Here is a 20,928-nt window from a genome sequence, read left to right on the forward strand (position 1 = left end):
CTAAAGCTAAAACTTTGAAAATTTTTGGAATCACTGTATTTGGAAGAAAAATGTCAATTGTGAATTGGTATTGAGAACAACTGCAATGAAGTAATGAAAAGGGTCATTGGGGTCATTGACCTTTTTCAGGGTAAAGGGACGTATTGAAAAAAATTCAAACTTTTTCAGGGATTCTCAAACATGAATTCATGAATTCTGAATCAAATACCTACTGCTCACAATACGTCTACAAACTGTAGAGGGTATTTGCGGATCACAATTACTCGGCATAGCAGGGAACTTTATGCCCTCTGTCACAGGTAGCACTGCGTAGCAGCACGCTCTGGATGAATTAGTTTGTCCAGAGCTGACGACAACCAAATGGACAGCAATGTCTGCTTCGCAGTTTTCTGATGGTCGCATAGAGAGCAGAAGTTATAAGTTAAGTTGTTCTTGTACCAGGTTGTAATCCGATGTATGGCAGGGACTGATGCTATTGATTGTAATTGAGTATAATTGTGCAATGAACCTGTGAAAGGAATATTTTGTTGTCTTCTTTACTGTTGATAGAGTGTGTGGTAAATCCCTGACTAGGTTCATACTAGGAAGGGTGGACGCGAGTCAACTCCAACCCATTTGTGGAAGAGTAAGCAGGGCCGGACCCATAGAACACATGGTCTACCAAGATATCCCATTTTAGCCCCCTGATTTTGGGCTCCTCAATTAATCAGCCAAATTTTTTTCTACCCTTTTTTAAAGTGCAGGACACTGAGCATAAAAATTCATTCAGAAATTTTTTAAGCGGCCCAGTTTTCACCTCATCGGCCCAAATACGTTGCAGCCTACCGAGATTCTCTCAGTAACTCGGTGGGTGGGTCCAGGCCTGAGAGTAAGTCAGAGTCAGTGCTTACCACTACATTGGTGCCCAATGTAGTGGTAAGCATTGACTAGGTTCGTACTAAGAAACCATCGACCTTGTAAATAATCTTGTTGCCTCCTCTAATAGACCAATTGTGTATATGGATTCTAACGTAACGAAATGGCACCAACATCTCACCACTACTAACACAACGTTTTACACGAAGTCTAATGTACTGGGTTTGGGAATGGGAGTGCGCATGTGCGACTTAAGAAGAGGAGGCGAGAGGAGGCGCGTCATCTGGTTTGTGTTGATTATCTTCCCCTCTCTCCGAGCGGGTAACCTAGGGTAACCGGCGCATGACTATTTCCATTCCCAAACCCAGTACATTACACTTCGTGTAAACCTTTGTGTTAGTAGTGGTGAGATGTTGGTGCCATTTCATTACCATTGCACAGTTGGTCTATTAAGAAGTGAACATAAAGCGAACTGAATAAGCTGCAAGGTCGATGTAAGAAACCCATGTTGGGCGCCAATGTAATGGTAAATCCTTGACTAGGTTTGTACTAGGAAGGGTGGATGTGAGCTTACTCCAAACCATTTGTGGAAGAGTAAGTCAGAGTCAGTGTTAACCACTACAAAACAACATGTTTGCCACAAACTACGTGTATTTCTATCTTTTCAGGAGTTCCTAAAATATTAAAAATTGAAAAAATGGAAATCGAATTTTTTGATACCAGCACAACTGGTTGTAGAGACACAAATTGAATCTTTTAAAAATTGGAGCTCAACGGAAAGGTTGTGAAATTGATTTTTTTGAAATTTCAAAAACATAAATATCAGACCTTGACCACAGAAAAGGTCGTTGGTATCCCTCTGATGATTTTTTGGGGAAAACCAGTGGCCAATTTTTTCAAGTGGGACCATGTGCAATCGTTTTTGGCCATTTTCGCCAAAATGCACAGTGGGAGGGCACAAAACTGGCCTCAATGCAACTCATCCTTCAAATTTTTGAAAATTCACCAAAAATCGAAAAATGAATTTCAGAGTCTGAAATTATGGAGGAAGGTATATTTTGGGGTCCTCTTCGATTTTCTTTTGTTCGGTTCAAAAATGTGTGTGCCAGTTGGGATACTTCTTTTGTTAAGTATTCCTTACAAGAGAACATTTTAGAGAAGATGTTTTTGACTTATGTACAGGCCACTCTTACTTTGTTAAATTGAATCCGATGTTTGCCATAAAATAAGGTAGGTAGTTCAGTAAATAGTTTTGAAGTGAAAAATATTGAAAATTAATCACAAAAAATCCACTCCACTTATTACCTCAGCTCTTTCGACCAAAGTAATTTGAAAAACTAGCCTCTCTTTCTTCCCAAATAACTCCCATTCCTATTTTCTTTCTTCTTAATTTCTACGAAATTGAAAATTTTCTCCTTTAATACTTTTACTCTTTACCCTCTCCTATCAACTCATAGATAGAAAAATTACTCGAAATATATAACATTCGCGTTGAAAAAAGCATTGACATCCCATTAGCGATGATTTCGCTGCGGGGGAAAATAAATTTAATGCTAGTTATCCACCACAGTCTAACCCAAAGTAAGACACCGTACTCGTAATTGAGGAAAATTTGTTGAAAAATTTCCTCATCGAACAAATAGAAAGTAATTTGTCAAAATACTCGAAAAAGTTCTACCGTTAAACCGCGCGGCTATTTTGGTAAAATTAAAAGCTCTATAGACACAGATTGGAGCCAATTCCACAACAAGACGTATGGTATTTATGTACAACGTACCTACCTACACAACCTACGCTTTTGTACGCCACGTTTTATTATACCTACTTATTTATTTAGTTCGAAAATGAGAAATTAAATGGGAAATGATTCGTCAGCAGTTTAAAGGTAGCCCACTCGAGTCCTCTTTTCTCTCGAAAATGAAATATTTAGCGAATCGCGATATTTTGCGAAATCCAGTAAAATGGCATTAAAAAGTTGAACATTTTTAAATAAGCTATTTTTATTTATTTTTGAAACCGATAAAAATAATTTACGATGAAATATATGTATTATTTATTATACTTACTCGATAGTAAATAAAGGAACAACGTTATTGACACGAGAAGAAATTTTCGAATGTGGTGAATTTTTATTCGATAAACTTTTGTTTTTATCTATATTCGAGTGGCCTAGTATCAATTTTACGACTGCTTGAAAATCTAAATCGTCGTATTATGATGCTCGTGTATAAAAGTCTATCGAAGAGGCGAAGAGGTCGTTTTCAAAGGTGAATGTAATTGTTACAGGGAAAAAGTTATTTTATAATTATGGGCCCGAGGTGGCGGAAATTTTCGCACCAACGGCTAAATTTTTACGCTTATTTGAGATTACTTAATTTACGATCTGTCTGTTGGTTGTATAAATCTTCAAGAACGACTAATCTAGCCTGTTTCTGTTCTCGTTTGGTAGTTAATCTTTGTTACATTACGAAAAGCGTACTTAAATTTATGTATTACGTGTGTATTTTTTTAATTATTTTAACAAGCTTTCTTTTTTTTTTTTCGCGAACGTTTTTGTCGGACGTGTTTGAATTTTGAACAGGAATTAAAACAGGAGGTAGTGAGAAGGGTTAATGCGATGAATTGGGTAGGCTGCTACAAATCTGATCGATATGTGTAATTGAGAAAGGAAGCAAGAAGGGTCGGATGGGTTTTGTGGGTAACTAATTGAGGTAATTTGTTGTCACAAAATGTACCTTTACTTACCTGTGATGGTATGTGGCAATGGATTGCCATTTTTTTCTCGAAGAACTTGATTGTTTTCTATGAGTTATTCGTTCCTCGAAAGTTGGACCGCAATTAAATTGGTCGTTTGAACGATCATGAATCTGTTTCAACTCGAATTACAACCTAAGGAGTAGATTTATTTTTTTCAATTCGAGCTCACCTATTTTTAAGATTGTATCCATGTATTAAGTTTTGATCTGATCTACTCACAGTACTGAGCCAGTACTTCCACAGGTGTCCGTGAGTACGAGTTTCAATTTACCTAACGTTTGTGTTATTGCAAAAATACCTTAAACGAATTTAATTTTATAGGTAGATTTACGACATATGGATGAGAAACAAGATTCAAATATTGTGGATGTCGGCGTGGACTTGTCGGAGTTTTACATGTCAGTCGAATGGGACATATTGGAAGTTCCAGCAGTCAGGTTGGTACTTTTTAGTTTAAAATGTATTATTTTTAGACTCTCGTCCTCCTCCGAAAGTGAGATCTGATTTTAGTACTATCCCCAAAAAGTTGAAACAAAAAAAAAACAAAAAAAAATAGGTGATCGATTTTTAATTCTATTCTACAAGTTTGGGTTTGGAAATATTAAAAAAAAAAAAAAAGTTATTAGAAAATATTGAAAAACTGTTTTAAAAAAGGGTTGCGTAAATTCAACCATTATTTTTCATTCATTTTCTTCAACTTTTTAATTAAAAAATAATTTTGTAATTTTATAACCTGCTTTCTACTCTCTTCGAATTTGTTTCGGGAGCTGAGAGTAATGAAAGTATGGATTCCTTCGGAAACTAAAACCGTCACTGTATCTACTTTTTTATTCGCGAATGCAACTATACTTTCTGTCAAATTCTTCTTACGAATTTTTCGTGTATTTTTTCATCGATCATATCGTACGTAAAAAGTATTTTCTCCTCCTTTGTATGCTGTCGTATTTTTGAAAATATTTTCACAGAGCTATGTACTTTTGTCACTATCGAGTCATTATTAAACGAGCAGTAGATTTTACGACGTTCGAATTTTTTACGTCATGTCATTTTGATAAAATATTTTACGATATGAGAATTATGTTCTATGCTGTGGTCAGAGTCTCGAGTTATCGATGGTACATATTTTATAGTGTTTTAATGGCCTTCGTGTATTCAGTTTCGAAGAACATATTGTTTTCCCAATATTTTTATTTTTTCTAATGACACATTCGAAAGATATGCTTCTTGATGGGTTGGAAAAATTTTAGCTGGTTTTATGTGTCAATGTAAGGAAAACAATATTTGAAAATTTGTCCTTGAAATTTTAAACGTGGATCATTCAACTTTGTGGATATTTTTTGAGATCTCGAATTTTTAATAAAACAATTTGTAATTTGGGTCTGGAAAAATTAATTTTTTCTTTTCAAGCCCTGGAGAAAAGCTGGTAAAAATTTCAGCTTCGTAGCTACATTATTTCAAATTTTAGATTTTCGACCTCAGAATTTTCGAAAAATCAAAACTGCGAATAATGAAGGAAAAATTCTGAAAATTGGAGGAGCTCATCTTTAGGGTTTAGAAGGAAGCCGTTCTCAATTTCAGACCCCTAGGACCCCCTCACCGAAGGGGTTCAAAAAAAGAGGGCCCCCTAAGGGAAAGCTAAATTTGTAATTTGGGACTGGAAATATTAATTTTTTCTTTTCAAGCCTCAGAGAAATGCTGGTCAAAATTTCAGTCTCGTAGCTACATTATTTCAAAATTTCGGATTTTCGACTTTTCATAAGAAATCGAGAAGACTTTTGGAGTCGTTTTTTCAGGATTTTCGGAAAATCAAAACTGCGAATAATAAACGAAAAATTCTGAAAATTGGAGGAGCTCTTTTTTATGGTCTAGAAGGAAGCCATTCTCAATTTCAGTCCCCTAGGACACCTCCCCAAGGGGTTTGAAAAGGAGGCCTTCCCCCTAATGGGGGGCCTAAATTTGGAATTTGGATCTGAAAAAAGTAATTTCTTCTTTTCAAGCCTCTGAGAAGAGCTGGTAAAAATTCCAGCCTCGTATAGATGTGTTATTTCAAATTTTGGATTTTCGACTTTTCCAAAAAAATGTATTGCCGAAGGCACCTATCACATTTTTGATAACCAGGTTGACCTAACAACGCGTAACGAGTCTCAATAAAGGAAGTTGGGTAGTTGAAAAAATCCACCCCCCGAAAAATATACTTAATGTGGTATCAAAATGTGAGTTATCGAGGGCATTGCTGCCCTTGAAGGGGTTATTTTTTGGTCTGCTTGAATAAACTCCCTCAAAAACATTTTAATTTTTGTACCATCTCTCATCTTTAACTTACTGGGGTACTTTTAGAACTGACACTCGTCGATTTGAACAAATCCAAACAAGACTGAAAGAACTTCTTTTTACACCAATGCCATTAAAATTATAGGTGCTTTATTTCAACCTACCCCCCTCCCCCCACTCATTTCGAACACTGCCAGTTATAGGACACCTATTTTGAATCCTCATGGCGAGTTTTCAGTCTTCTGCAAAAATTCCAAATTGATCTCGAAAGGGTCAAAAATGAACTTGATCATCTGTAACTTGAGTTGATATTGAAAGAACTGCATTTTAAGCTACCTATTTAAAGTTTCCAGTCAGTTCACAATCTTCTCCAAAAATTTCACATTGCTCTGGAAAGACCAAAAATGAACTCGAGTGTCAATAACTTTCGATCGTGAAATTCCGAAGCTGAAGTTCAAAAGTTGATTTTTAGACCGATTTGTAAATTCTAGAAAAATTTAAAAACTAATCAGCGAGCAAGGCTTGTATGCAACTTTGGTCAACATTTTTAGAAATTACGGAGCATTTTGATGTGTAATACGTGCAATTCTAATTACAAAAAAAAGTAAAATTTCAGAGAATGTTTGTGAAAATCGATGAAAATTGAGTAAAGAATTGTTAAAGAACCTTTCAGAATAAGATAGTGAAATCCGCCCTTACTCCAATTTTGACGAAACTCACCCAAAATATTAGAGTGAATGTAAAACCATACCAAAAAAAATAATTCAAGTCAATAACTATGTAGTTTTTAATATTATGTCTTATGATGTTTTGTGCATTTTTCACAAAATTTCATCAAACTTTGCTTTAATGATTTTGAAGTATCTCCATATCATTTTTGATACGTTTTAAAATTCAAGAAATTATTCACACTGATCCATCTTATCCAAACCAAATAAAAAATAAGGCAAAGAAATTATGAAAAAGTCAAAAAAATTACCATAAAAACAACTGCTCAATCCACTTCTTTAAATAGTATTTATTAAAAATTAAAATTCTCCAAAAATTCAAAAATGAACTTCAGTTTTAAAATTTTGGTTATGAGGGTTTCAAGACGTATGTTCTTTGGATGTACTAGTAGTTTTATTTCGTTCAAATCAGAGAGTATTAGTCCGAAAGATTCTCTTGTTGGTAAGATTGCTTTCAGAGGGGAGGGGGAAGTAATAAAATCAAAATTAGCATCTCGTCTTCAAAAATCTACATTTCGATTCCAATATCTTATTTTTTTTTCAAAATTGTACATTCTTATGTCATCATTTCATAATAAAAATTCAGTAAGTAGTTTAATTCCACAAATTTTTCAACGTCCTTTTCCTCTCTTTCATTGCTTGAAAAATATTAAAATGATAAATTGAGAGTTTGTATAGATTAATTGCTCGAACTTTCATCGAAAAAATGTAATAGAGGTAACTTTGAGCTTCAAAATTTCTGGTGCTCCAGAAATAAACACGTTTTTTTTTTCACAAGAAACTATTTTTGGGAAATTTTTCGTGAACGGAATTAGTCAAAATTTGCTGTGAAAGTTCTCGATTCGCGTCTAATCCTTAAAATCAAAACACACTTTTTATAAATCGACTAAAATTCGTATCACATTTTTCGAAGTCTTCTTAACCATGATTATTTAATAGAAAATGAAGCTTTTCAAAAGGCACCGTGTTCCAAAAGAAGCACAAAAAATACTTAGGTATATGGTTTTCAGATCGATTGGTGGCTTATTTTTGTACAAAATTCTTGGTGGGGGGGAGGGGTTAAAAAACCAAAGAGAGCAAAAAAAACTGGGCCATTACGCCTAGTATGATTCAGCAGCTTCATCTTCACTTGCATGTCGAATGAATTGCATACCGGGTTCGCCGTAAATAATTCAGTTTTTTAAAATCCAACAACACGAGAGGATTTTACAGATGGAGCTATTGTTTGTTTTTGTTTGGCCCTGTTTTAATTCATAGATTATTAGACAATCATCAAGAAATGAGAAACCGTTTGGGCTCCTGATAATAAACTGCAGTGTGCTTCCTCTCCCCCCTCCCCACTTGTTTCCCAATTTTTGGGTCAAGAATGAATATTTATGGGCTATATTGGTATCACAAATCGAACCTCCGGAATACGAATATGACGCCAAATTTTCAATTAAACTACTTTCAGTGTCTCATTTTTTTTCCATGATTCATTAAATATGCTGGCTAAAAAATTGATGTACATAAGTAGCTATATTCAAGGATGTTGGTCTTTTTTTGTGACGTCATTTGGATATTTTTTCTCAGTCCATCTCCAAATCAGATATTAAATTACCCATCAACTTCAACAAATAGTTCGACATCAAAAGCTACCAACTAACTACGAAAAAAAAAACGCAAAAATATTAATTGCTCTGGGCACACTACATCAACAGGTGTATCAATACACGTCGAGTTGACATTCAAACCAAACACACGTTTTATACGCCACACTGGCCGAGTTATAAATTGGGGTATAATTAATCTCTCGAGATTTACTGCACGAGTTGTACCACCAAAATATATATATGGAATACGTTTATAAATTTTAACGATGTGAATAGTGGGTATGAAAAGGCTCGCAGAGCGCAGAAGGTATGATAAAAGAAGAGCGATGAAATAAGAAAACGTTCTCCAGGGTGAATTTTACTCGAAGGCGGACATTTCGGGTATCCTGTCGGAGTATAAGGTGTAAGACTTTTTAAATTTTAGCTATTCAAAAAGTTTTCATCCTCCTGTGGGAATAAAGGCGACTCCTTCATTCGAGCACTTGTGAATCATGTGGCGTTTACATGTATAAAAGTTGCAAACTTTGATAACAAATAACAATCATTCTTTTTTGAAGTCTTATGGTGAGAAATTTACATCAGTCTTGATACTTTTAGGTTAGGTACCTCGAGTTGACTAGGTGATTTTTACGTCGACGCTGTATCGATGATTTATTTTTCATTATAAAATCACCCACACCTACTCTAAACCTCTCGTTTTTTTTTTGGTTTGATTTTGAAAGAGTCGACGCGACGATGTGATTAAATTCTCTATGTACTTTGGAAGTTAATTTTATTAATTATGCAGATGTATTATAGAGACGAGAGTTTAAACAGTGTTAACTCACTGGCTAGAAAAATTACCTCGATTTTTAACTGGGTGGAAAAAAAATTTTCATCGTGTGCAGGTTCGAATGAGGAAAATCTGGTACCTTATTACGCAGAAGGGTGAAAAAGGTCGAGCCATGGAATTCAACCTACGTTCGGTAACATTACGTTTCATAGCGTTCTGCGTAATTTTATAGTTAAACGAATACGAAATCTGACAGAATCGTGTCAAAAATATTTCAAACTAGTCATGAATATAAAATTTCATTCATTTTTTTTTTCCTTTCACTCTCGCGTAAATGTGCGTTTTTTCATTCTCTTTCTCTGTCTGTCGTTTTACAGAAACGAAAAGTATTACACGTGTTGCGATGAGCCGTATTTGGATATCACGTTCAACATCACCATGCGAAGAAAGACGTTATTCTACACCGTAAATATTATCATACCTTGTATGGGAATATCATTTTTGACTGTTTTAACGTTCTATCTTCCATCGGATAGTGGAGAAAAGGTAGGTGAAAAAATTTTGAATATATATTACCCGTAATAACGTATTTATAAGTGATATAACGCCATCGTGGTGTTTTATTTTTATCGAGTAAGTGTCTAGTGTAGTATATTCATCCACATGTTTGCGTGGTTTTTTATTCTCCTTTAAGTGATTTTATACAATGAGGAAATGATTCGTGGAAAAGGAGAGATTTTTTTGGTTAAAAATGAAGGTGAGATGGGATAGTTTTGAGTGTTTTGGTTCCATGAATTAAATGATTTTGAAATCGATATCGAAATATTTTTTTTTCATTTAATCGAATTTTTACAAAAATGGAATTTTTGAAATTAAAAAAAAGAACTTCAACAAATGAAAAGAGCATGTTAGAAAAACCTTCAACAAATTTCGCATCCGCTCATTTATTTCTGAGGCGCATCTTACTAGAAAAAATGCAAAAACGTCTAAAAGAATGTAATCTTTGCTGGAAGCTCCAAAATGCCTAGAAAAAACTCCTAAATATGCAATGTTATTTATAAAACATTTATGCTGTGAAGATTGATTAGAGTGATGTTTTTCGTTTGGCCAGATTGGGTTTTTTGAAAAGCTGTCAAAACCTTTGCCTCCATTTTTCCATCACTTCAGACATTTTTTACCCCAACTTTTCTCAATCATTTTTTGATGTTTTATCAGCTCTCAATAATTTTCAACACATTTTCGTTTTCGGCCATTCCGAACCAAATCGGCGGATTTTTACACGATGGGTCTAGGATTTTTTTTAAAAATCAGATCATGTATGTACCTAGTATTGATGAGGCCATTTTTTGGCACCAGACAGTTATCGACTCGATCATTCTTAAAATGTTGTAATAAATGTCCCAACTACGAATCTGTGGTTAGTTAACCCGAAATAACCATTTTTTAGGCTCCAGGGGTTCCCAAAGTTGTTAATAAAAATAGAATTTTAGGAACCACTGAGTTTTATTTTTAAAAATTGCTTTAGCGTAAAATGAATGGTGCTATTCAAGAAGGTCCTATCGCCAAAAAACTGGTTTTGAGAAAAACACATTTTTATATTTCAGTGTTTTGCTATTTTGGTTTAAGTACAATAATATAGCGAGCTCCGGTTTTTTTTTGTTGAACAGAAGCATCATTCCACTATTTATTTCCTGCGTAGTAATTTTTTTCCCATCGCCAATATTTCCATGAGAGCGCTTTACAAAAGAGACCTTGATAGGACCTTCTTGAAACGACAGGACCTTCTTGCGGTTATTCCACCTAAAAATCGATTTTATTCCTTCTCAAACCCACCAAAAACATGAAATAGTTCAGACAACTTGTTAGGTACGTAATTTACAAGTTTAAAACACCAACTCTTGAGGAAAAAATTAAATTCAGAATCACTCGATTTTTTTCATTTTTACAAAATTTGATTTCCGTCGCACCCCACTCCCCCTCCCCCAAGGGGTCGGGCAAAAAAAAGGACATCGGATTCGAACGGCCTCACCAACTTCATATGGCTGCTGTTTGTGAAAAACACCACACAGTGCGCTGCGGTTTGCACCATTGTGTGCAGACAATGTCAGAGATTCAAATTTCATGAACTTCTCAAAAAGGTCCTATCGGTCGATAGGACCTTCTTGAATAGCACCATTCAAATATCTATTTGAACCCGATAAACGTTAGGTACCTATGCGAGATAATTTCCTATTTTCAACTCTCTGGGGCAGAAATGGGGGGGGGTTAATTTTTGGAAATTTTGGAACCACCACTGTGAACCTGCCCCTTTGAACCCCGCTAGAATTTTGAGCTCAATAAAATTTTCTGCTGGTACTCAAAAGTCAAAAATCCAATTTTCCAATTTTTTGTAATTTTAATATTTTGGGAACCCCTGGAAAACTAGAAACCTGCAATTTGCGCCAAACGTAATGCTTTGAGGTATGTGTGCATTTGATTATCTAGATCATCATTGTCATAGACATTTGATTACTTACTTTTCCTAGCAATTGCCACCTATCTAAAGTAGTTTTCAAAGTTATAGTATTAGGTCCTGTGTTTTACATCGTTTCAATCGTTGAATTTGTGGTGCATCTACTGGCTGTCTTGCTTCAGTGTTTGGGTGGTCTGGTAGTTGCTGGTGGTATCTTATTGCAAGTTTACAAATTTCTTCTATCACACTCTGTGTCTATAGAGGTCCCAATGGATTTGATAATTGTGAACGTACCAGGTGCACAGGTGACTTTATGCAGCCATTTATTCTGGCATCGCTGTATTTTTTCAAGCTGTACCCTAGAAGGGTGCTCTGTAGGTCCAAATTGGTTTAATGATTTTGTTGTATAAATCAACAGCTTATTCTGAAGCGATGTTTTCTTACTCAGTAGGCATGACATATTACACAGCTTTAGGTTGACTTCATCTTGTTTCTTTTCAATATGGATTCTCCATGTAAGTTTTCTGGCTAGGTTCATACCAAGATACTTCACGCTTGGTTTTTCTGGTATTATTTGCTCATTTAGAAATACATATAGCTGTGTAACTCATGTTTCGATTAAAAAATATTACATGTTCAGATTTGCCATTGTTGATTTTCACGCATCATTTTTCTATCAATGAGTGAACTGAATGTCATCACTAGCAATTTGCAGTCTTTCTGTAACAACCGTCAGATCAGAGTGTGAGGCAACTGAGGCAGTACGTCATCATTGGGGTTCCATATCCTACTGTTTTTTTTTTATAACCCTGAGTTCAGTAATTAGCTACGTATAGGTGCTCAAACCAGTTACAGCTTTTAGATATCAGCGACAGATTGTGTGCATTTCTGTTATCTCTGCTGTTCTGGTGCTTGGAGCTCTGTGGCACGATTCAAACCTATGATCTCTTGTTCAGAAAACCGTGGCTCATTCCACTATGCCACTGAGTGTAAAGGTAGTACAGCAGCAGCAAAATTTTTTCAATGTTTCACTCATAAAATTAAAGCACAAAAAATGGTATTTCTTGTCAATTAGTTGACAAATTGGAGGGTGTGGCCTGGGGGGAGGGGGATTCACATGTTTGGGTAAAATATCTCAAAATGCAAACATTGCCATTTTTTAGGTTCTTGATAGTATTTTTGCAATAAGTGCTAAACTTGTAATTTTTTTTCTCAAAAATGAAAAAAAAAAATGTCTGTCCAATGTTTTGGTATGTTAATGTTATTCTACATAAAAAGGGCTAGAACTGAGAATTTTTTCAGAATTTTAACTCTTGGACATAATGATTTAAATTGAAGGTCCCGGTGGAAAACGTCCCTCCTTGGCTGGAGAACCTTTTTCCACATTTTGGTGATTTGAGTTCCTTGAAGTCTTGGTTACCTTAGGTGTGAGTTTTAGTTCATGGTCTTGTTCCTAGAGCAAGCTACATGATGTTTTATTCATATCTCTTTGAATAAAACAGCTCAATCGGCGTATAGCCATACTGTAGATACGTGTTACAGTTTCATAAAAATTGATCTGGAGGCAAAATGAAGCATCTTTCAAAAATTTCAAATACAAAAAGTTGTAGAGAATTAAATTTCCAATCGACATAATGTCGTTAGTTTTCTCCTATAATGCTTAGTTTTCAATTTAATCACGTTAAAAGATGAAGTTAATGAAAATCAAAATCAACTTATGGAAGAAGGGCCTCTGACGCGAGTTTTTAAATCTCATTTTTTTCAAAGATGTGGATGAATTCGTTGACTGGTGATGGTCAATACTTGTTGCTGATACTTCAAATAAAAAAAGAACACCTACTTCAAATCAATATGTTGAGTAGTTTTTAATTGGCAACAAAAGTAAAACTTGAAACTCGTTTTTCTCAAAACTATGTTTTTCCGAATTAGCCCTTCTTCCAGTTCAATTCCATCAGGTCCTTCAATTATAAGTTTTTAAATAGATTTTTTAGGTTTTTGAAAGTGGCAACACTGATTTTGACAGCATTCGTTGCATTTGTCAATCACTCGCTCACAGTACTACAATTTGAAAAAAAGTTCAAAATTCTATTCCACGTCAAATACTATTAACTGACAATACTGGTAACTCCATTGAAAAATTGTGTTTTATCCTCCTAGCGGCCTGGGGTGGAACTAAATCTTAGCACAAGCATCTGATTTGCTGATTCGAATCTCGCAGACGCACAAGATTCAAAGTTCAAACCAGTTATAAACCAACCAATCAGAGCATTTTTGATAAGAGTTAGTTTCAATCCAGGCCGTTCAGATCGCGCTATTGTTGCGACAAAAACGCTCAATGTATTTTAAATGGAGTTGCCAGTATTGTTAGTCATAGTATTTGACCACATACAAATGAAGCTATTTGTAGGTAACTGAAATTTTCCATTTTCGGCCATTTTTGAAGAACTTTGAAGCCCCATAGCTCCCCAAAAAAATCGAAGAAATGTCCGGTTTGCGTCATTCGTCATTGTTTGATGACTACATTATGTAGCTATGATCTTTTTTTTTCTAATCGAAGGCCCATTGCAAAAATCCATTTGCAAATCATGCATCTCGTTCCGTTTAAAAATGCTTATCTACCGGCTTCTATGTAGGTACTTTTAAATACTTTGACGTGAAATTTGCCCAAAGATTCGCAACCTGCCACATAACTTCTCGGACTTTCGTCTTGGCTGATAAATTCAGCCAACATTTTGGTCGGTTTAGCTTTACTCGGCGTAATACCTACAAATGGCAGGACAGGAATAAATTACACCATAACGAATCGCTTTTCAACGTGCAAATACGAGGAAATTTTCAACCGCGATATTTTTTCGCCAGGTTTATTTAGATAAACGGATTCTTTTCAAGTCGTCTGTTCGAAAGAGAGAGCCAGAGAGCAAAAGAGAAAAAAAAACGTCAACGGTCATTTATCATTCGAAGCTTACAAAAGGTCTGTTTAGAAAACTTCGCTTAGTATGCAAATCGATTTGCAATAAATTCGAGACGATTGAAGGAGTAAATTACCAAGTACACTTTAATTAACTTCTCGTGTGTTTTTGACCATTTCGCTTAAAACGTTTGTTTTCCTAAATAGTTATCGTTTTGAATAAATCTAAACCGTAATTCGGCACAGTCAATGAGTAAACAAACTCGATCGAATTAGGTATAGGCTTGTACTCAATGAAAAAAGTTTTATTTCTGGTGTTTTGTTTAGCCGACCATCGTCAGCAGATCGAGAGCTCGTACGATTAAAAATACCTAATGTTTTCATAGAAGCCTCGTCGAATGTTTTAATCTACACAGTACACAATCTCTATAGTTAACTACCTACAACCTACACAACAACGAAAGGTCGATTCAACCCAGCGTATGTTTTCGATTGATAAGAGATCAACGACGAAGTTTAAAGTGCGATAATTTCGCAGTGATAAATTCATCATCACGCCACCGCGCCGGCTCGACTTATCCCAAAGTTTTATTTCACTTAAACGCTTTCGTGTCTTTGTTTCACGCCACTTAACAACAATGATAATTCCACGACGAGGAAAAAATCCGCCGCAAAGAACTATAAGGAGATGCTTTAGGAATTTCACGCCAAGTCGTATAAAGTTTGAATGCTTTAAAAGTTGTTCATTCGAAGCACACGTACTATTCGTCGAACCTTTTTACCGACCAACTTTATTTGCTGTAGTTTATTTTACATTAATCCTTGTTTAAATAAACCATAAAGTTACTTTGTTAAATGACACAAACGATATTGATTTTTCGCGCTTGTGTCTTTGATTAAGCTAAAAACAAGCGATAAATAAATTCGCAATTTGTGTACGACATTGTCGCACGAGAAAATATGTTGTATCTACGTACAACATCTTCGCGAGAATGCTAAATGTATAACCACGTTTATTGAATATTCAAGCAGGTACCTACTTCGGTAATTGCTTGTTTATAAATTGAATATTTTATGATTATTTTTTCGATTCGTAAGTTGATTAGAAGTAAGTAAGACATTTTACACCACAATGTATAGGTGTTTTTAAGTCGGTGAAAAATTTTTTTTTTATCGATGCCCTTAATGATGCTGCAACAGTTCAACTGAGAAAAAATCACGATTCTTTGAAAAATTAATTAAACATCAAATCACCTTCCATGAATAAAGAAAGTGTTCTTTCAGTCTTTTTTGATCTTGAAAAGGCATTTGATAAAGCCTGGCATTGGCATTATAAAATTCTCCAAAAATTACATTCCATTGGAATTAGAGGACATTTAATCGCACCTCGGGAGTTATAAGGTCACATCTCAAAAAAGTGAAATTTTACAGGAGGGTGATTTTCTTTTTTTTTTTAAACTTGATTCATTATTTTTATCAACTTATAATTAATTGTGAGGAATCAATAGCACCTCATTTTAAAGATCTGGTATCCTACCTTCATTTAGCATAAGAACACTTTGAAAAATAAAATCTTAAAGACGAAATATTTCAATGTTTGGAAAACATTTTGAGTTAGAACCTTTCATTAAAGTTGATGTGGAGGCGAAAGGAAGCGTCCAAAAAAAAATTTCATGATAACAAAGTTGTAGAGAATTAAATTTCCAATCGACCTAATGTCGTTAGTTTTTTTCTAAAGTGCTTAGTTTTTGAGTTTTTCTCAAAAAACTAAAATTTCATGATATGTGCAAATTCATTTTTCTGAAAAGTGATCAATTTAAAAAAAATTTCCATTTGGTACAAACCAATAAAAAATGCACTCCTTGTGACTATTTCTAACTGACAAACATTCAAAACAATCAAACCTATTTGTTAACATTTTGTATGTACGAAATTTGCTCAAAAAAGGTGGAGTTTTTTGAGATGTGCCCTTATAACTCCAAACAACTTGCAATGTTGTTGAGATTTTGAGTTAGGCCATTTGCGTTTTTTACAAGATCCAGATGATGTACCCAACTCAAAGTGTAATTTTTGGTTGAGGGGGGTCATACAAACCCCAAAAATGCAAAAACATCAAAATCAATTTTTTTTGAGATGTGACCTTATTACTCCCGAGGTGCGATTTGTCCTACTTTATTCAGAATTTCTTAACAAACCGTACTTTGAGAGTGAGAGTTAACAATACATACTCAGAATGTTTTGAAATTGAAAATGGAGTCCCTCAAGGTTCAGTTTTTAGCACAGTTTTATTTATACTTTTGCAGATTGATGACATTTCCACTGTTGTTTCTAGACCCATTTCTCTGAGAATCTTTGCTGATGATATAAACATTTCCTTTCATTCAAGTAATATTCAACCAGTTCTTCAAGTAATCCTAGAAACCCCTGAAAAAATTGAATCATGGGCAGATTCTAATGGTCTAACCTTCTCAGAGTCAAAAACTCACTGTATACATTTCACCAAAAAAAAATAAGATTCCTCCAGATCTCATTCTCAACTTCAAAGGACACTCCTTAGAATTCAAAACCACTACTAAATTTCTTGGCTTAACTTTTGATAGAAAACTAAATTGGACTCCTCATTTCCTAAAAGTAAAATCAGAGTATGGAAGCCCATGTTTTGCGAATATCTCAAATAAGACTTCTAATATCTTGAAAACAATTCAAGTCAGCCCTAAGGATCTGTATAGGAGCCCTCTATTCTTCTCCAATAGATAGCATTTATTGTGAAACAGCAGAATTACCCCAGATCTTAGAAGAACTCTTATAACAAACAAATTCATCTCAAATGCATCCACCAACCCTTCCCATCCACTCCAAAACTCAATTAACTCACCCAACCCCCAACATTTTGATCATATAGAAGGACCCATTTCTAATTTCATCACAATGTTGAATGATCTTCAAATCAATCCTAAAACACTCATCCAAAATTCAATATTGTATCCCCCTTGGCTCCTCAAACCTCCTCAAGTCAATACACAACTTATTAACTACTCAAAAAATAGTCACTGTCCACTAGTAATAAAACAAAACTATCTTGGAACTCTTATCAGAATACAAAAAATTCAATCTCTGCTTTACAGATGGATCAAAAATACCAACACTTCATTCAGGGTATGCCTAAGCTATTAATGATAAAATTTCAAATTTTAAAATCCATAACTCCTTTTCAATCTACACTACCGAACTCACAGCTATTTTCCACTGCCTCTGTGATATACAGTGGTCGGCATAAGTTAGTATTCCTATTCGAAAACTGATGCGTTCTTTTTAACACCCTGTTGTATGTAATGAGTAGATAGAAGGTCTTGTAGGTAGTGCGTTGTGTTCGTGGAAGTCCCACCAACACTTTGGTAATAATACTTTTTCCCCCGCTATGTCAATATTAGAAAAAAAATTAATTTTCATTTGAAAAAATTTTCGTTCGTGCAAATCGGAATACTAACTTATGCCGACCCCTGTATGAAGAGTCTAGGGAAAGAACCAGGTAAGTCACTTTTTCAAACTTCTGAGTTACGGCGTTTTGAAGTATCAGAAGGCTCCAATTTTGTAGCGAATTTGAATTTCATCAAGGTAATGACTGGAAATACATCACACAACATCCCACAAACACAACTTGAGGCATTGTAGGAAAAAAATGAAGAGATGCGCCAGTCACGACTTGAAAAGTCACTGTTTTCGTGAAAAAATCAAGCAAAAAATTGAAAAACCAGTGTTTTGCAACAACTTGAATTCGATGAAAATCGATTATTATGATGACATAATGAAAAATTTTTGTATTCTAAATAGTTGTCGATGTTGAAATTTTCTTCCTGTCACCTCACATTTCGTCTCGGCTCATTTTTCTCTTCTCCTCTTTTTTTTAAAGGCCATTTTAACCACGAAAAATCGATTTTTTTCAAAATGTAAATGGACTACATTTTTCTACTCCTCAATGTGAATTTAATTCAACCCTAAACTCATTTTTGAAAAAAAGTGACTTACCTGGTTCTTTCCCTGGACTCTTCATATTCACTTATGAATCAGAATGAAGTCTTTCTTAATTTAGAATGATTCCCTCAGCTCACTAACTGCTATTCAAAATGTATTTTCTGACCACCCCCTAATTCAAAATATTCATAAAACTCTATTTGATTTACAAAATTCAAACTTCTCCATCCAGTTTATGTATGTACCAGAGTCTTGCATGGTATAGTTAAAGTAGCCGGATAACTGCCCGGGCTATTGGCTAATCTAACTACAGGTTACTAACTGCAGTTACTTTTGTCAGCGTGCGCAACCAGGGGTAAGTTAGGATAATAACCATATGTGACCGTCTGCAATAAAACCAACCATCCATCGCAAAAAATCGAAAAAAAAATTTTGCGAATTTTTATTCTCTGAACCATTTAGAGCCCAAAAATAGGCAAAAAAACATTTTTCGATTATTGCGACGGATGGTTGGTTTTATTGTGGACGGTCACGTATGTTAACCTCATTTTGTTCTCTGGTGTCTCATCAATACATTTTGGTGACTCATCAAACAGATAAGACAGAATCGAACATTACATTTCTGATAAGAACGTGGTATAACTGCAGGTAGCGTAGTTATTCTAACTACAAGTTAGGTTAGAATAATCGTTCAGCTTATAACTGCTTTTGGATGAGTTATATTTGGTAGCTTACTGCACCTGACGCGCAACTAACGCAGATACCTAACTTTTAAAGTTTTAACTACACTGTGCAGGACTCTGGTAGGTATGCACCCAGCCATGTTGGAATCAGAGGAAATGACATTGTAGATGAGAATGCAAAATCTGCCACTACTCTTTCTCCTCTCACATTTATCACAGCTGATAACCTTAAATCTATCTTCACCCAAAACACACTTAAGAAATGGCAAAACTTTTGGTCCCTCCAAACATGAAACAAGCTCAATTTCACCACAAAAAAAAACTACTCAGCCATGGAAAAACCTATCCCTATTGACAAAAATTATGCAATAGCATGCTAAAACGCATGCTTTTATGCATAGCACAAGCATGTGTGAATTTGGACTTTTTTCAAAAAAAGCACGTGATTCAGCCTGCGAATATCATGTGTAAAAGTAAAGTTAAAGCATGTAAAATGAAATAAAAATTGAAAAAAAATTTGCCCCGGGCAGGGATTGAACCAGGGACCCACAGTTTCTATTTTTCAGCATTACCTAACCCACTCGGCCACTTCACTGCTTGCAAAGGGTGGAGTTATTTCCCCATAAATGTTTGCACATTTTTTGGACTTGGGAGAAAAATTTAAAAATTTAATAAGTTCACAATGCACAAGCATTTATGCGGAAATAACTTCACTCTTCACAAGCTGTGGAGTGGCCCAGAGTGGGCTAGGTAACACGGAAAAATAAGAACCGCTGGTCCCAGGTTCAATATCCCACCCAGGGCACAAGTTCTTTTAAATTTTTCTTTTATTTTACATGCTTTAACATTACTTTTACGCATGCTATTCGCAGGCTGAATCGCATGTGTTTTTTTGAAAAAAGTTCAAATTCACGCATTACGCATCTACACGCCTGTTTTTATGCATAATTTTGTCAATAGGGTATCTCAACTAAATACATTTGAAGGAATCATTATAACCAGATTGAGAATTGGTCACACAAAAATCACACACAATCACCTCTATGAAAAGGCCCCAAAACCCACATGCCAGTTCTGCCTGTCAGAACTTATATCTGTCCAACACTTACTATTTCACTGTCCTTCCTTACATCAGCACAGACTATCCCTACAAATACGTAGATGAAAGATCCCTATTCATACCAGATGATCCTTCCGAAATTAAAAAATTCTTAGACCTAATCAAAAAACTTGACCTTACCAACTCGATTTAAATCTCACACAACGGGTGTAATAATCAAGTAATTACAAACACCTTTAAAAAAATAAATAAATAAAATCAAAATGATGAATTGGCTCTGAAAAATTATCAATCCATATTGAATGATTGTTCAAATAGATACTCTAGAGTAGCAAAAAAAAAAAAAAATGTTTTTACTTTGAAAACTTGAAATATATCTACATGTATTTGTTCCATCGAGAATGATGCATTTTGGATCTCGGAGACTCGGAGAGGTTTTTTAGAGAAGAGAGAACACAAAACCTACCAATTTTGGAAACACCAAAAATCGTTCTGAAACTCGAATAAAATATGCCGAAAAAATTTAACTCACTTTGCTTCGAGCATTCGCCAACTGTACCCTCTGTCTGTCTGCACAATATGCAATCAGCTCTGTTTCAATCTGACGAAGGATAAATTGTTAATACGACGCTTACACGACATAAAAACGAATGTAAGTGGCTTATACGAACGGACACTGTCGGAAAATGGAAATGGTTGCCGTTTGAAATTCGTATGATACGTATTAAAAGTGAATATGCTGGTAGGAAAATATAGACGAAACCACTTAAGGATCTTGTCTGTGTATCCTTTTAGATACATAAAATGTTATTACGAGTTTCTGTGTAAAATCTTGTTCTTTTTCCCCCTCTAAACCACTTAAAAAGATAGCTCTCTTT

General features: G+C 34.9%; 1 protein-coding gene across 4 annotated transcripts in view; it reads left to right on the top strand.

Annotated features, from left to right (window-relative positions):
- The window catches only part of LOC135841720 (acetylcholine receptor subunit alpha-like), a 406,867-nt gene that overhangs the window by 346,365 nt on the left and 39,574 nt on the right, over nucleotides 1-20,928 (top strand). For all 4 annotated transcript variants that reach the window (XM_065358853.1, XM_065358854.1, XM_065358852.1 and 1 more), the window contains exons 6-7: nucleotides 3,934-4,049; nucleotides 9,353-9,521. In XM_065358853.1, coding sequence (XP_065214925.1) covers nucleotides 3,934-4,049; nucleotides 9,353-9,521 — 285 coding nt within the window. The remainder of the gene's footprint in view (nucleotides 1-3,933; nucleotides 4,050-9,352; nucleotides 9,522-20,928) is intronic.

This window comes from Planococcus citri, chromosome 3, assembly GCF_950023065.1.
Source record: "Planococcus citri chromosome 3, ihPlaCitr1.1, whole genome shotgun sequence".
NCBI lineage: Eukaryota > Metazoa > Arthropoda > Insecta > Hemiptera > Pseudococcidae > Planococcus > Planococcus citri.